We start from the raw sequence: 17,444 nt of genomic DNA on the forward strand, positions 1-17,444 counted from the left end.
TTGAGTGGGAGGGAGGGAGAGAGAGAGATGGTCGGTGGTTAACACACCAGGCCGACTTCTGTGGCCTGCAGAGCAACAGCTCCTGGGTCGGGGAGAGCCTATGGGGCAAAGTCAGGGCACTCGTGTCAAGTGGGGCACCGTCCGTGGGGCCCTTCTGTACCCCAGTGTTGAGACAACAGAGTCTCTTCATATCTTCGAGAGGGTGGGATGCCAGCCTTATGTCTGAGACCAGGGGACAGATGCATGAGGCACCCATAGGTCAGGATGGCAGTGGGGACTGGGACCTGTGTCTGCATCCTTGTGTTCAGTCTCTGAGCCTCCCCCCAACCCATCCTTAGCTGATGTCCCCGTGAGCCTGGGCAGCAGGCAGGCGGACAGTGGTCACTGGTTTCAGGCTGGACCGTGGCTCCTGGGAGTCGTCAGGGGCAGGGTCCCAGCTGGAGCAGCAGGGGGTTCCCAGGGCTTTCTTAGGGCTTGTGCTGACATCAGGTGCAATGGTATGCCCGAAATGCTATCCTGCTCCCTCTCCCCTTTAGGACCAGCTCCAGAGGATTCCAGCACTGGACAACAGACATGGTTTATCCTTCACTGCACCCAGGGAGCCGAATGAAGCCCATTTACTCTGGAGACATGGAGTTCTGCCCAGCCCCGGTAAGCCAGGTGAAAGGTTTGGGTGTACTCACCTTCTGGGAGCTCAGGCACACTTGAATCAGGCTTCAGGAAACCCAGTAGACTCACCCAGAGATGCACGTCCACACAGACAGGCACACTCACACTCAGGGCAAGTACGCTCTGTGTCCACTGCAGACAGACCCGCATTCTCACACCCAAGCGGCACCCAGCGCTCCCATGCTGGCCGGGCTCACTCTGCATGACACGGCCTGTGTCCTTCTGCCCCTGTGGTCCATCTATAAAGCCCCAGGGCCCCAGGGGACTGATGGTCTCACAGAAGGGCCCCTGGCTCAGCTCCCCATGCCCCGCGTGATGGCTGTGAGTTGCCTGAGGCGGCCCTCTGATTGGTGAGTCCCCCAGTGTCTGGGAGACACCTGCTCAAGCTCCGGGAAGCTGGAACCCAGCAGGGCTCTGCCCATAAGCCAGTGTGGGGACCATGGAGACTCCTTTGCAGACATGAGCACATCTGCTTCCTTCTGGAAGGACCCAGTTACAGAACAGGCAGCCCCTGGTGTACCCCCTGGCACCCCCGACCTGGCCTGAGGCTTCCTGTGCCACCGGGATCTCCTGGGATCACCCAGGTCTGCCCATTAGAGGCAGGAACTGTGGCCAACACCATTGGGTCTCACTCTGCCTTTGCTGCACACCTGGCCAGGCCCACTGGCCTGCCAGCCACATATCACACCAGATAACGGAGGGACGTGTAGTCCAAGGTTACAGGTGCTACAGCGGGCCACGTTCTTCTTTTTCTGTGCAGTCTGTGTTCCTGGGGGCACTCCTCAGTCGGCCTTGGCGTCCCTGCTCAGGCCGCATGGGGCTTCTTCAGCAGTGGTCCTGCACCACTGGTCTTTGCCTTGAAAGTTTAATTCAGGGTATGAACCACCAGCCCAGCAAGGCAGAGATGACTGCTCACTCACAGCTTAATTCTTACTGCCCATGGCACAGATGGGCCTTAGATGGAGAAGATTCTCAAATTCTTGAATATTTGTGGCTTCTTTGGGACCTTGGCCTTGCTTTCCTCCTTGGGCTTGCTGGCTGGTCTCATCCAACCCATATTTAAAACCCCAGCCTATCCCCAGGAAGGCATCAAGATGGGCCAAGGGCTCTGTGCTCAGAGGACCCAGGTCTGGCCACGCTGTCCCCAGACTTCAGCAGCAGCAAATGGCTGGCCAGCCCCTGAGGTCTGCTAGAGTGGGTCTTCTCCCTAGCAGCTCAGAAAAGCTAAATAAAGCATTTTGTTCTTCTCTTGCAGGTCCTCACACATTCCACCCTAATGAGAAAAGAGAAGCAGGCAAGCCTTCTTGATCTTTCGAGTCCTAAAGCTGCTTCCCTAAACAGGGAGGAAATATCAGCCTTGGGCGTTTTCTCTAGCCCGTGACACTGGGCCAGAAGCCACTGCTGCCTCCTGGGATCAGTGCCCCGTAGGTGCTGAGAGCTTGTTCCTGAAGAAGGAACCTGAAGTATCTGTGTGAGGTGAGTGTTTGTGTTTTCAGACTCAGTGGTACGAACTGTCCATTTGGAGGTGAATGCATAAGTATGGTCTGAGGGGATGCATCCTAGCTCCAAAGAGGATGACAGACCATTGCCAGGTGGCTCCGGGTTTGTGAGAGGCAGTGGTTGTCCAGCTGAAGCTCTGGGCTCGTCAGATTCAGAGCGAGGACTTCCTTGGCTCTGAAGGCCAGCAGCACGTGCACGCACTGGGGAAGGGCAGAGGGTACAAGGACCCCTGTGATGAGACAGAATGAAGGGAAGTGGTCTTCCCTTCTTCTGGAGGTAAGATTCAGACTCTTCCTCTTGGCCTGAAGGCCCTACATGCTTATAGACTCTCCCACTCTTCTGACTGTTGTCAGTCTTGGCACTGGCCCTCTACCCCTTTCCCTGTGCTCCGGCCGGAGCCTTCACGCCACCTGCTGAACACACCCAGCCCATTCCTGCCTTGGGACTTTGCTGACCCCTGCCTGCCACACTCCAGCCCCATAACCTCCTGGGAGGCTCTTTGCCATCCTACAGGCCTCAGCTCAAACGCCACCTTGTCAGAGAGCCCTCTCCCTCCATCCCCTGATCTCTTATCCAGTGACTGACCTCTGCCCACTATCTACCACACTACCTGTTTCCTCTTTTTGCCTCTGTCTGCCATTTTCTGTTCATTTACATGCTTTTCATTTGGCTAACCCTTCTGGAAGGTTCTACTGTCTTATGTCTTATGACTGTGTCTTATGTCTCCCCAGCATCTAGGACAGCCTGACTGACAGGAGATGTTCAAAGAATATTTGTCAAAAGAAAAGAGTGGCTGCTGAGCCTGGAGATGAGAGCGCCACGTCCAGAGACTTACAGGTAGGCTATGAAATGGAAGAAGTCCACTTCTGCATCATAGCTCTAGGATCTGGGGTAGATTTCAGCTCCCCTCAAGAAAGGACTAAGAGAGTGTGAGCTGCTTGGGCAGTTAGGCCCACTGTGGCTGGAGGCACCGAGCAGAGGCTGGACAACCCCCCTGGGCAGGGATACTGTAACGTTCTGGAAGAGGTCCCCGTGCGGGGCAGGGCTTGGTGTAACGGCGTCCCCACGTCCTCTTCAGACACAAGAGCCTGGGTCCCATGTCGCCATCCAGCAGCACCCCAAGCACTGTCCAGATCCCCTTCACTGTGTACTGAGGACTTCTCCTTGGAAGACCACCACACTCAGGCGGGCCTGTTTTTATTCACGGATTCTTGTGATTTTATTTTTATATGGAAAGTAGATACTTTTTAGCATAATGTCTGTCCGCCTGCAGCAGGATTCCTGGGGTACTGAAATTTAGACTTGGGACTTCCCAGTTCTACCCAGTCAGAGTCTCCGGGTGGGGCTCGGGAATCAGGATTTGGAGGAGCGGCCCGGCTGATCCTCGCACAAGTAGAGTTTGAGGGTTGCCATGTCCGGGTCCTCCCACGCCTGCCCTACAAGGAGCCACAGCTGTTCCCGAGGAGGAGCTGCGGAGTCTCGCTGTGTGCCCTTGACCTAGCAGACTGGATGGACGGAGAGAAAGCAAAGACGGCCCCGAAGGAAAAAGGAGCACCCAGTTCACCGCTAAGAGTCTTGACTTTCAGATGGAGTAAGGCGCTCCTTCAAGCTAGAGAAAGTGTGTGTAGTTTTTGCAAAAAAACCAAAAAACCAAAAAACTAAAAGTAAGGGAAATACCAGGAAACGGATAAATGTGTGTTGAAGACAAGCCAACAGCCACTGGCTCTTGGAGGATGATACAAGACTGTAGACCAGGAGAGCTGGAAGAACGGAGGGTATCCCCGTACCTCAGGTAAGAGTTAATAGAAGGGAAATGTAAAAGCCTTCCAGGGGGTCTACGTTTGCCCGACTGTGCCACTGGCCGGCCTTCACTGGCTTACCCAAACACCCGCATGCAAAGAGAGTTTCTTGGGAGCAGCTCCTCCATAACCTCCAGGGTCAGAGCCGCCCCAGTGGTGATGGACGTGGGGCGGGGGGCTGTCCCTCCTTTGTGGTTCCTGGCCTGGGAGAGGCTGACCCTAAACAGGGAACTCACTGTCCCACGACAGAGACCTACATCCTACGTCTTTCTTAAATCCTCAGAATGGGAATCCGGGTCTCATGTTTACAGACATCAGATGGGCCCGAGTCCCTATTAGGAGCTCTCTGTGCAGCTGAGGGGTCCCTCCCACTGCGCTGGGCTCCGGTTCACTCTGCTTGCTCCTTCCCAGAACCTGCTGTTAAACAGACGGCCAGTCTCAAGGGCTTCCGGTAAGTGTCCTTACACTGTGATTATAAACATAATAGGATTTGCCAATGAGAGCCTTCTCTCACATATCACAAGGTCAATCTCTGCAGCCCCTACTATGGGCTTCTAATGGGAGCCATGAAATCAGGAGCCTGAGCTACCAACTGGTGGCCCACAGGGTGTCCCTGACCCCGGAGTGACCACCTCCTGGTTCTGCGAAGGGACTACCCCCTCCCCCTGCTGCCAGGGACCAGGAACGTCCAAGGAGGCAGTGACCCCCGAGGGTTCTAAGGGCAGCCGATTAAAATGCATAGCTCCTCATCAGAAAAGGAAGGCATTTCCTTTGCTAGAACTCCAAGCAGCAGGCTCCAAGTTCGGGGTCCAATTTGGGGTAATCAGAGCTATTCAGGTACACATAAAGTGAAAGGAAAGGGCTTTTGACGTTTTGTAGGACACACAACTATTCAATAAACTCGAAGCACGCTGGTGAGTTCACACGGACTGTTACTTCCTTTAATAACTCAAAGGTGTAAACTCCATCAAGGCCTCGCTGATTATCTACACAACAGTGTTAGCATTCTTATTAGTAACAAACGTGATCCAAACCTGCCGTATAAATATTTCAGAAGTGAGCAAAGGAACCCCGCGGCGTGCGGAGTGTGGTAGTGCTGGACAGGGCACAGCGGTGGGGGCAGCTGAGGTGGTAAGTGCTTCCCCCCCAGCCCAACTCCGGGGACTCAAAGGGCTGCTACCTTGGGGACTGCTGGCAGGGCCAGGGGCTGCAGCCGCCACTGAGAACAGTGTCCAGTGGGAGTGGGTGTGCCCTAACGAGGTCTCTCAAAAGGCATCCCGTTACAGACCAGGGGCCTGCCTGCATTGACCCCAGAGTAGCTTCGGCTGAGGTCCCGCCTCGCCCGGGGTGTGTGTGGGGTGGGACAGGGCTGTGTCAGGCTTCCCTATACTTTGGCTAGATCTCCAAAGAGTCCCTCCGGAAACAGGACACTGGCCCTTCCCTGTGGGTGGGACCAGGGTCAGGCTCGGGTAGAACCCCCCACCACCACCAAGGGCCCTCCTGGGTGAATATGGGACTTCTGCCCCACATGCTATCAAGAGCGTGCCAAGAGCCAGGAGGACAGTGATGGGCCACTCGTGTGAGGACAGATCTCGCCTTCCCTCACCCTCCCCAGAGCTCTCGATAACTGACCTGGGATTCTTACACCAGGCCCGGAGGCACCACGTGTCTCTCCTCCATGCTCCGACTTGTGCCTAAGAACCACGCCTGCTTCTCTTGTGCTGGTGTGAAGGCAGGGCAGGGACCCCAGGGGCAGAGGTTCGAGGTGGGGCTGGGGAGGGAGGCAGGGCTCAGGCAAGAGGCACTACCTGCCTGAGCTACTGGGAAAAGTGCGGCCTCCGGTGTCTATCATGAGCCTCTAAATGGTGAGTGCTGGGGGACACGAGCCCGTGCCAAGTGACATGGGCAGCACTGCCCTGCAGACGGGATCACTGGGGTTCCCAAAGGGAAAGACTAGTCTTCAAACGTTAATTTAAAAAAAAAAAAAAACAACAAAAAACAATACAACAAACAGAACTAAAAAATAAACAGAACAAAAATTAAACTTCCGTGGGATGTTTAGAGATGAGATATGTAGAATGATGTGACCACAATGGAGGGAGGGAGGTTTTATCCACTAGAAGGTCCATCCCCGAGCACGCACAGGTGTTACTGAGCAGGAGCCCGCCGTCTCCATGTGACTCTGCGAGCACACTGTGCCTCCTTCCAACAGCAGAGAGCACTAGCTGGTGGTCACCAGAATTTTTTAAAGGTCACTAAAGCCACTGACCACCACAGGGTGTTGGGGCATTTGGGAAGTAGGACAGGCTGGCCTGGTCGCAGCGTGTAAACGCTCTGGACTGGGCAGTCCAGGAGTGACCTGTCCCCAACCTCTGCTCTGGTGAGTGTGTCGGGGTGGGGAGCGCGCAAGCCACGCCTGGCTTGCGGTGGGGACTGGAGTGTAGGCGAGACTGTCGGACCACAACACCCGAGACGCAAGGCTCTGTGCAGCTCGAATCACTCCGACTGGGGGGGACACCCGTCCTACACAGCTGATGGGCACTAGGTGCGTCATAGGGTGGCCCTTTGGGCAGCACCAACCAGCATATAGGCTGCTGGCTGTGATACCAGGGCCAGAGCGCCTCCCAGAAAATGCCTAACAAATCCAGTTTCTTCCACTGGATGGGCAATGTGATGGCTCTGCCCATCATGTCAGCAAAATGCCTGGGCGCGTCCCAAGAGTCTGGCTCTCTTACCACAGGTGCTTCAAGGCAAGCGAAGCCAGCTGCTTTCGGAAGGGCAGAGGAGGAGCATGTGGTCATCCCAACAATCTGATGCAAGCTTTAGGGGTACTTAGACATTCTCCTCTGCTACATCATTTTCAGGTAAGAACAACAAAAAAAAGCAACAGGTAGCAGATGTGTGGAAATGTCTCTGTAAACCTAGCATAATGTTTTTTGTTTTTTTTTTAAACCATGTAAAGAAAAGCACTCCCGTATGTTTTCATAGTCTGCCATTGGAAAGGGGCAAACATCCTCGTGAAGCAGCACAGAGGATCTGTGAATGGTAAACTGTCTGCACGTCCAGCTTTTTCCAGTTCCCAAACCTTCCTCTTCCACACAGAGTGCTTGGTGGTGTGGCCGTGGCAGTCCTGACAGGTTCTTCCAAAGGGGTCACTGATCATTCTCAGAGGAACTGGGCATTTAAGCAAACTTAATTTGCGCGCGCGCGTGTGTGTGTGTGTGTGTGTGTGTGTATTCAAGTTCCTAACAGAGCAAAAGCAGAGTCACTGCGGAGAGAAGCAACGAGACAAAGGTGTAGGACGCAGAGCAGCCGCCCAAGGTCGCTGCAGGTCCAAGCCGTGGGTGCCCAGAGAGAATGTGGTTGTTTAAAAACAAATGTGGCAGTGGGGATGTCCCAGGGATGGACGTCCAAGGTGAGATGTGTGACGACAGACACAGGAAGGGGAGGGGGAGAAGGAAAGAGAAGGTAGAGACAGAAACAGAGAAAAAAAAATAGATAAAAAGAAAAAAAAATAGGTCAAATATAGAAAACGCAAGAATCAAAGGTTAATTCAACTTAGTAAATTAAACTGACAAAGGTTAGAGAAGAGCTCAGTATGGTATTACTCCCGTAAGGCCAGTTCCGAAGCTCAGCAAGGCCAGAAGCAGCACAGCAGGGCGAATTTGGGGGTTAGGGGTCAGCGAGCAAATGAAATTCAAGTGAGAGAACAGAGCCTCTGCAGTCAAATCCAGGAGTGTGATTAGGAGAGTGTTACCTTTGACTAAGGTCAGGCCTCTTAGGAACAGTCAACGAGCCTGTCCACAGCCTCCTAGCCTCTACAGCTTTCTGCGTGTGGTAGGAGAGATGCACCATAAGCATCTCAGTGAGAGGTCGGACTCTTCCTCCTCGGGCGCCACGCCCTGCCTCCCCCACCCCCCCACTGTTCCAGATGAACTAGTCTGCACGCCTCACCTCCTGCCACCCTGCTGACCGCCGATCCCACCACGAATGCACAGCTTAAAATTCACAGGTTTTGTCCACAGGTCCCAACAACATGGCCAGGAAAGTCCAAGCAAGCACAGAACTACCTCAAGACAGCACACAGCAGAGCCCTTGCAGGTGAGGTGAGCCATCCCTCTAGCACTCTCTGGCTTCCTTGGGCACCTGGGAGCTTACCAAGGAGGACCTGGGAGGACAAGGTCTTCTGTTCCTGTATCTGACTCACAGGGTCTCCAACTGCTCCGGCCCCACAGGCTGATGCCAGGGGCAGCACTCAGCACGGGAACGCAGCGCAACCCAGCCACATGCCTATGTTGCCTAGGTTGGGCCACAGGTGCCGTCGGAAATCTCTCGATGCAAAGGGCTGACTTCAACCTGTCACTCCCCCAACTCCTAAGCGTCCCATAAAGGCTGAACACAGACAGACACACTCCAGACTATCGAGTTCAATGAAAAATGGACCAAAGAGCACAAAGAAAGAAGGGGCACAGGATGGTAGGGCCACCTCTGGACATGGGCTGAGCAGGAGTGAGAACACCTCTTGCAGCCATGCCCGTGCCTTTACCGCTGCCTGTTGGCACTAAGAGCCCTGCCTGACAATGTGGAGGGTAGGACTGATCAGCATCTGGCCTGCCCACTCCCTGGAGCCCCGCATGTCTGTCAGACACACGCATTCATGCACACTCCACCTTCGCAAACCACAGTGGTCTTACTTTGCCATCTCCTTAACCCATTCATGCACACGCAGGCCCACGTCCTAGACGGCCACAACCTTTCTCTCTTTCTCCCGCTGGGAGGCGCTATTGTGACAACTGAGCAGAGCCCCCAGGCAAGCATCAGAGACAGGACAGGCATGAGGGGGCCACACTAAGGCAGCTGGGAGACTGGGACATTTTCCTACTATGCTTGAAGACGCAGAGAGTTTACGGGGCCCCCTTCCAACAGGCTGCACTATAGGGCCGGTGTCCCCCTCTCCTGCCTGTGGCTGGCACTGGCTGATCTGGAGAAGCAGAGTGGTGTTGAAGACTGCTTTCTGCTCTGAAGTCTGGTCAATGCAGACTAACCACCAGTGGCAAGGGGGCTGGGCCAGCAGGCAGGACTCTCACTTTGTTCCCACACTTGAGTTGGTCCTGGATCCCTAGCGACAGGTCTGTGTCTCCTAGGAGAACGACTCCCGTCATGGTCGCCAGCGGATGCCTTTCACAGATGGCGTTTGCCAACATCTCCTTTCTCCACTTGCTCTGTTTCAAGCGATTCAATTTAATCTTTGTTGTAGTGGAGAGGCCCTCAGAAAATGGGATTTTTAACTAACTGGGCACCGTCTCTTCCTTCTCTTGGGGTCCCCACAGAGAAGAGGTCTGGACCATGATTGTGCAATAAGCAAGCATCGAAAAGAAAGCGCTTAAAAACAATTAGGGGGTCCTTGTATGGAATGGCAGAGGGTAGATAAGGTCTCAAAAAAAGATCCTTACTCAACCAACTGCCAAGGCTTGGCTGGAGCTGGGTTTTTCCCATCTGAGGAGTCCCGCGGGCCGGCTTAGCCTCCGTCCTCCAGGGCTGAATGACATAGGACCGTTGCCCCAGGATGCTTGGCCAAGCCTTCCCAGGGGTCCCAATACATCTCAACCCACTGCACAGATAGGTACAAAGCACAACAAAGCTTTGCACGGGCGACCAATCATGAGGATGGCTGGCAGCAAGCAAGTTGTCAGGGGCTGTTCAGGCACGTTAGGAGGTGAAGCATTGTGCATTAATTCCAAGCGGGAAACTCACAGAAAAGCAGAGGCCGTCATACCTGGGATGGCCGTGGGCTGGGCCGAGGTCCTGAACACAAAGTGAGCCGCCTTGGACTTCCCCTGCTGGTTCTCAGCCACCACGTAGACCTCATACTCCGCATTCCATTCCAGGGACTTGAGCATGACGTGGTCACTGCCAGACGGGAGCCGGATCTCTGGTTTCCACTCGGAAGAGAGCTTCTGGGAGAAACCGGCAGGAAGGACACAAGACACCAGGATAGTTTAGATGAAAATGCTGGTGAGACCCACTCACGGGAAGAGCTTCAGGGAGTCACTACTATTAGTACAAAATAATACAAATAAAAACCCATGAGAGGCCAGGGTGGTTGTCCTTTACCAGCCTGAAAACCCCTAAGGACAATGAAGGTCAGGAGGTCAACCTTGCATTTTGTAAGCACAGCAGCTGATGGCGGGTGCCATAGGGCAACCCTCCAGTGTCTTGTCCCATTGCCATCCAGGGCACCCAGGGACTCAAGAACATTCCGGAAGACGTGGCATATGGACACCCCAGAAGAGCCATGCAACAAATATGCTTCTTGTCCGGTTTCAGGATGTTGCTCCCACTCAGCTGTGTGACTCACCTTCCTACACGGGAACGTGGCATAGGTTCATTTTGTTAATAAAAATTACCATTTGTTGAACACCTACTGTGTGCCTGACCCCATGATTTCTAGGCTTTCCACTATTTTCTCATTGTATCCCAGCCTGTGAAGGGTTTTGTTGGGCCACACGTTTGCTTGGCCAGGGTCACCAGTGGCCCAATTAGAATTTAAAAAACTTAAAAGGGCCCTATAGCTCAGGGGTTAGAGCACTGGTCTTGTAAAAAACTGAAAAGAAATTCAGTGGTCTACATTCTCTTTCTCTCAAAGGCTGATTTCCTTGGTAAACTCTATAAAACAGGCAACCAGAATATAAAGCAAATATTATGTTACACAAAAATACTAGTAACATATAACAACAATACTTAGCAAACACTGAGCGTTTGGAGTAGAAGACAAGACAGGTAAGGCTGTTGAAATCTCACATAGCTCAATGTCCTGTCCCCACCAATTTTTAAAGGCAGACCTGACAGGCACAGCCACAGTGGCTCTTCTGGAAAACTGACATCTCTGGGGGCCTCATCTGGGAGGTGTCTCCAGCCCTGGCTGAGCGCTTAGCAGATATTATTGTATTATGAGGTGGGGGATGGGGGTTCCATGTGTTGGGCACATTTCAGGTGCTTTGCTTATATTATAACTGATGTTTACAATAACTTGATGAGCTCTTTCATTTCCACGTTATGGGTGGAGAAATGGAGGTTTTTGGAAGTCTGGGTGACCTATTGGGAAGTGGTAAAGCCGAAATTGGATCCCATGTCTGGCTGGGCTACATCGGCCTAACAGGGGCCAGAGACAGCCCATCTGACCACACTGTCCACTTCCCGTGGGCAGTGCTGGGCCACCGCTCAAACCTGATCCTGTTCCACAGTGAGGAAGCCACAGGGACCCCCTCAGGTTGGCCTCAGGGTTGTCCACAGAAGCTCCTCCTCTGATGTCCTCCTCCTGCCTGGCTTTGCAATCAACTGGGGAAGGGCTGAGTAGAATGACAGGTCTGCCTACCAGCTGGGAAGTGTGCCTGGTGGGGCTCTGCTGTAGTGACTCTCCATTAAGCCTAACCAGGCAAGGGCTCCCCATCCCTTCAGCGGCAGCTGATCAAAAGAGGAGTAAGTCAGCTTCCTTGAAAAATCCTTTCTTTCTGTTTCAGGAAAGCACACTGCTCTCTGGTTCATTATTTCCTAGGTAAGAAGTCCTTACTAGGTAAGGTAAGTCCTTGCTAGGTAAGAAGTCCTAGCAAGAGGCTATTCCCAGTGCTCAGACACTGTCTCTCGACCTCTCAGCAACTGAGTGTGCTGGCAGTGGCCCAGGGTCATTCTAAAACCTAAGAAAGTGGGAGGGATTGTCATTTTGGGGGCCTGGAGGTACAAAGTAGGATGACATCTTAGATCTTAGATGGTGAGCAAACCAGGAAGAAAGGGTTCAGGGCCAAGTTCACTGTAAGCAAGATTAGACCAGCTCAGGGAGGATCTGAGGGGCAGGTGAGAACGACTGTGGTGTGGGATGGTAAGGCAGCCTAAGGCAGGGGTGAAGAGCCCAGTGTCTTCAGACAGACCCGGATTCAGACTCTGCTCACCCAGCTGTGAGAGATCACATGGGTACGTTACTTCCTCGGTAAAGGGCAGATAATCCTAAGGCCAACTTCACAGGTTTCTCATGGGGAGACAATGCACATGATTGCAGTGCCCAGCCCATAATACACACTTTATCAAATACACTGATTATGAGATACCAGTATATTATTTGCAAAAAGTACCAGGTAATGGCAAAATCACTTTGTAGAAATGTTCAAGCAGCAGAGAAATCAATCGTGGTAGGAGTCTGTCACCACCTCAGTCAATTTAGAGGTTTCAAAATCAGAAGAATAAACATTGTTAAAATGTCCATACTGCCTAGAGCCATCAGTACTTTGAATACCATCCCAATCAAAATTCTACCAGCATTTTTCAAAGAGCTGGAACAAACAATCCTAAAATTTGTGTGGAACCAGAAGAGACCCCAAATTGCTAAGGAAATGTTGAAAAAGAAAAACAAAACGGGGGGCATCACATTGCCTGATTTCAAGCTTTACTACAAAGCTGTGATCACCAAGACAGCATGGTACTGGCATAAAAACAGACACATAGACCAGTGAACAGAGTGGAGAGCCCAGATATGGACCCTCAACTCTATGGTCAACTAATCCTTGACCAAGCAGGAAAAAATATACAGGGGATAAAAGTCTCTTCAATAAATGGTGCTGGGAAAATTGGACAGCAAAAGGAATGAAACTCGACCATTCTCTTAGACCATACATGTGGATAAACTTGAAATGGATGAAAGACCTCAGCGTGAGGCAGAAATCTATCAAAATCCTAGAGGAGAACATAGGCAGTAAACTCTTCAACATCGGCCACAGCAACTTCTTTCAAGACACGTCTCCGAAGGCAAAGGAAACAAAAACGAAAATGAACTTTTGGGACTTCATCAAGTTCAAAAGCTTCTGCACAGCAAAGGAAACAGCGAAACAAAGAGGCAACCCACGGAATGGGTGGAGATATTTGCAAATGACACTACAGACAAAGGGCTGGTATCCAAGATCTGTAAAGAACTCCTCAAACTCAACACTCAAAAACAGATAATCACATCAAAAAATGGGCAGAGGACATGAACAGACACTTCTCCAAAGAAGACATACAAATGGCTAAGAGACACATGAAAAAACGTTCATCATCATTAGCCATCAGGGAGATTCAAATCAAAACCACATTGAGATACCACCTTACACCAGTTAGAATAGCCGAAATTAACAGGACAGGAAACAACAAGTGTTGGAGAGGATGTGGAGAAAGGGGAACCCTCTTCCACTTTTGGTGGGAATGCAAGTTGGTGCAGCCACTCTGTAAAACAGTGTGGAGATTCCTTAGAAATTAAAAATAGAGCTTTCCTATGACCCTGCAATTGCACTACTGTTTACCCCAAAGATACAGACGTATTGAAAAGAAGGGCCCCCTGTATCCCAATGTTCATAGCAGCAATGGCAACAGTTGCCAAACTGGAAAGAACCAAGATGCCTTTCAATGGATGAATGGATAAAGAAGATGTGGTCCATATATACAGTGGAGTATTATGCCTCCATCAGAAAGGATGAATACCCAACTTTTATATCAACATGGACGGGACCGGAGGAGATTATGCTGAGTGAAATAAATCAAGCAGAGAGAGTCAATTATCATGTGGTTTCACTTACTTGTGGAACATAAGGAATAACATGGAGGTCATCGGATGAAGGAGAGAAGTGAGTTGGGGGAGGTTGGAGGGGGAGATGAAGCATGAGAGACTGTGGACTCTGAGGAACAAACTTAGGGTTTTGGAGGGGAGGGGGTGGGAGGTTGGGTGAGCCTGGTGGTGGGGACTAAGGAGGGCACGGATTGCATGGAGCACTGGGTGTGATCCATAAACAATGAGTCTTGGAACACTGAAAAGAAATAAAATTAAAAAGAAAAAAAAAAAAAAAGGCCCCAGTGTGGGCATGGCCTGATGGCTGTAGGTCAAGCTTGGGATTTAAAACCCTGACCAGGGCTCTTGAGCCTTCTGCAAGACACAGAACGATTTCTGCCCCACCTGGGCTTTGCATGTTGTTGTGCTAACAAGGTGGATGTTAGGGTTGCAGACGTGGGGGTGAAGATGGGGCAGGGGCCACAGAGCCACTCACCGCTCGGTACTTGACCAGGTAGTGCCTGATGGGGGAGCCGCCGTCATCCTGCTTGATCAGGTTCACCTTAATGGAGTTTCCGTCCTCTCCCATCTGCCCTTCGAGCTTAGGTGCGCTGGGTTCACCTGAAACAGCCAGTTCAGTCATGTGACATTTTCACCCACAAAGGAAAATCCAATCCGTCAGCATGGGGTGTAGTGATGGGGGTGGGGCTGGGGTTTTTTTTGTTTTTTTTTCTCTTGCTTTCCCAGAAATTCAAATGGTGAAAAAGCAATAAATAGAAAACTTCGGGTTCCAGTTAAATGCGTCAGACTCAGCCCCAAACTGGGAGCGCTTTTTGGGAATGTTCTGGGAGACCCTGCCTGATAGCACAGTCCTTTTACCATTTTAGAAACAGGATTTTTTTTTTTTAATGTCTCTCCCTAGTGCTTGCATTTCCTTTTTGCCTGCTCTTACAACTGCAGATTTAACTTTGATGAGCCTGATACATTTTGAAGAATGGCCTGAAATACAGAAAAATGTGTCAGAGTGTTTAAGGAGAAAACTTAAGCCCAGAAAATAATTCTTCAAAACAGCCAGTCTCTTCCCTGGACACATGATTCAACCTGGGGGTCCTGGGGACCCACATCTCTAGCAGGGGTGGAACAATGCTGCATGCTTGTGACCTGCTTTCTATGAATTAAAGTCTATTACTTAGACTCATTTAAAAACATGACAAGTTTCCAGTTGTGCTTAAATAAAGCCCAAGCTGCCAGGGGCAAGTCTCCTATAAGCATATCCTGCGTTCAGGGCTCAGCTGCCTGCGTGATAATCCTTGGCACCTTGTTTAAAGTGACAATCATTAGAGTCTTTTGTTTGTGAGAAGAGAGGAAACAAACGTCTTTAGGGTTCCTCAAGAGAAAAGAGTCGAGGTCTCTATTTGCAGTACACACTCGGCTTGTGAGTCCAAGGTAGAGAAGGAAGCTGGGCTCGTACGGGACGAATTACTAGGGCTGGGATGGTTCCTCTGTAAGACACTGTCTTATGTTAAGACAAGCTACATCATAAGTGGATACTAGAAGCAGGGAGGTGAGAGAAGGTCTGGTAGGGGTCCCAGTGGAGATTTAATGCACTTGGGATCATGCATCTCCTACGAGGACATAACTCTATGTCTAGTTCATGGCCTCTGACAGAAACTGGGGAGAGTCTATCCAATAATCACCCTCCTGTGGGTTGTCTTGGCTTGTCTGTTGGAGGACAGGATCACAGACATGTGACCGAAAACCCAGAAAGGTCTGTCACTAAGCTTCGGACCTCATCATCCCAAAGTGTACCATTGGCCATTTGTGACAAGGCCACCGGCAAAGCCATTCAGCCCGTCCTCCTCATTCAGCTACTTCGGGAACCTCACGACTGCTGCTCATCTGCCCCTCCCTCTGAGACAAGAAGGAACCAGAGAGGTAGCACTCAAGGACAGCCCTTGCTACTCGGCCTGGGCCTGTAGCACGCACACCACCCAGAGCTCATCAGAAATGCAGATTCCGTTTTAACAAGATCCCCGGGCGATCTGTGTGCACACTTAGGCCTGCGAAGCCATGGTGATGGGGACACGTGGGGGTGCGTGATGGGAGGATGCCTCATCTTAATGTCTGAGGGAGAAAGGATTTAGGAAAAATTGTGCTTGTGGCTTGTTTTCCTCGATTGGTGATGAAGGACAAAGAAAACCAAGAATTAAAAAAGATAAAAACAAGGTTTTAGGCAAAGACATGTCCTGTTTTTGTGCCACTCCCTAGCCACTGGCCTCAACTCTTCAGTGGAGGACATTTAGGAATTTGGTTTAGATAATGTCAAGGGGGGCACACTTCCCAAATTCGTTTGGACTAAGTCGCAGAAGTTTAGTTATGGCTTATATCGTTATGAATATCCAGTGTATGAAGAACCTCAAACCCCGTGGAGGCTACGTCAGAACGGGGCAGGTCTGTGGAGAGTCACCTGTGCTGAACAAATGGAATCACGAGGCCCAGTGGAACTTTCTAATCCTAATCTCTGAAGCAGGGTGACCAACTCATCCTGGCTGGCCCGGGCAAGTCCTGCGCTCTGGAACAACCCTCAGTCCCAGGCAGACGGGGAGGGATCGTGGCCCAAACAGGGATGGGCACGGATGACGACTTCCATATTTGGAACTGCGACACTAACTCGGTGGTGGTCTATCTGCCTTAAGGAGGGAAGGAGGCAGCATCATGGCCCTTCTGACACACTCACCAGGCAAGGACCCAGTCCTTCCCCTAAGGCCTTTGCTTTGGGGGGGAGGGAGTATCTACTTAGAAAAGGTGCTCCCTTTCATGTTTGTGGGGGTCCCTGTAAAACTAATCGCTTAGGCCTCTGCCTCACTATCCGCAGATGCAGACTAGGGGCCCTCGGCTGGGTGTTCTCCAGGGCCCGCTCTCCCTCTGCCAGCGCTGTGACCTGAAGTCAGTCACTGCCTTAGGATGAACTATCCAAGAACACCTTGGTCATTTTCACAACACTGTGAAAGAGACTCAAAATAAGGATGTCCTGCCAATTTCAGGGCGATGTACCCCCAGATCACTAATTCCACATCTGTAAGGCACACGGTTGTCTTTTTTTTTTTTTTTTAAACAATTTAAAACGTTATCCTCCTAAAAGTCCTGTCTTCGAAAAGAGACCTCCCCCAGCTCTCTTCAAAGACCTCTGAACAAAAATCTGGCCAAGGAACTTCTGCGGAAACCAACAGCCCCAATGAAAGTAGTCAAGTCTTATCCTCAAATGTGTCTCAGAAAAAACGGAATCACAGAGATATCACTAAAGACTCTACGGCGCGGTTAGAACACAGTTCTAACATTGACCAAAGCTGGAATGCTCTCTGTCACTATCATTTCATCGGAGTGATGACTACATCATTCTGACACATACGTTTAACTGTCTCATAGAATTGAGAGCATATCGTGTAACATTTAGGTGTTATCACTTCAAGTGCTTTAACTCTGACTTACTCCACAAACGTTTACCGAGTATCTCCCTTCTAGGTACTAGGTAGACCCTTAGGCATTGGCTTCTCAAAGGTAAACAAGACAAGGTTTTGTTTGCCAAATGAACTGTCTTATCCATCTTCAAATGTTCACCATCTGTCAGTTCTTCTAAAGATTACAAATTGGCTAAAGAAACTGCTTCCTGAGCTCTCGGCAAGAAGGCGGCTCTAGCCACGTCTGACGTCTGGCTGATGCTGGAGAAATGGGCCTTGGCATTCGGGAGGCTCACTGCTTTACTGAACACTATCAGGAGAGGAAATTATTTAGAGGGTCCCAATGTGCGCTCTGTTCTGAAATGGCTTCTCTGATTGAAATCATTATGGGTAATTTCAGCAAAACCAATATTGTAATTATTTGTAAATGTTGGTTTGCAATTCAGCAGC

At 50.9% G+C, this 17,444-nt stretch overlaps 1 protein-coding gene and 1 long non-coding RNA gene across 20 annotated transcripts in view; one reads left to right on the plus strand and one right to left on the minus strand.

Moving 5' to 3' along the window:
* The window catches only part of LOC132028247 (uncharacterized), a 41,276-nt gene extending 34,488 nt beyond the window's left edge, over positions 1–6,788 (plus strand). For 2 of the 5 annotated variants that reach the window (XR_009407383.1, XR_009407379.1), the window contains exons 3-4: positions 537–4,419; positions 6,709–6,788. This is a non-coding gene — a long non-coding RNA (uncharacterized LOC132028247). The remainder of the gene's footprint in view (positions 1–536; positions 4,420–6,708) is intronic. The other 3 variants (XR_009407386.1, XR_009407380.1, XR_009407382.1) reach the window with 3 other exon arrangements.
* The window catches only part of NCAM1 (neural cell adhesion molecule 1), a 301,008-nt gene that overhangs the window by 7,784 nt on the left and 275,780 nt on the right, over positions 1–17,444 (minus strand). For 6 of the 15 annotated variants that reach the window (XM_059416966.1, XM_059416911.1, XM_059416948.1 and 3 more), the window contains 2 exons: positions 14,033–14,157; positions 9,745–9,922 (listed from right to left, as the gene is read on the minus strand). In XM_059416966.1, the coding sequence (XP_059272949.1) occupies positions 9,745–9,922; positions 14,033–14,157 (303 nt within the window). Of the gene's footprint in view, positions 1–4,684; positions 7,294–9,744; positions 9,926–14,032; positions 14,158–17,444 lie in introns of those variants that run through there. The other 9 variants (XM_059416957.1, XM_059416904.1, XM_059416938.1 and 6 more) reach the window with 4 other exon arrangements.

This window comes from Mustela nigripes, chromosome 1 (genome assembly GCF_022355385.1).
Source record: "Mustela nigripes isolate SB6536 chromosome 1, MUSNIG.SB6536, whole genome shotgun sequence".
NCBI classification, from domain to species: domain Eukaryota; kingdom Metazoa; phylum Chordata; class Mammalia; order Carnivora; family Mustelidae; genus Mustela; species Mustela nigripes.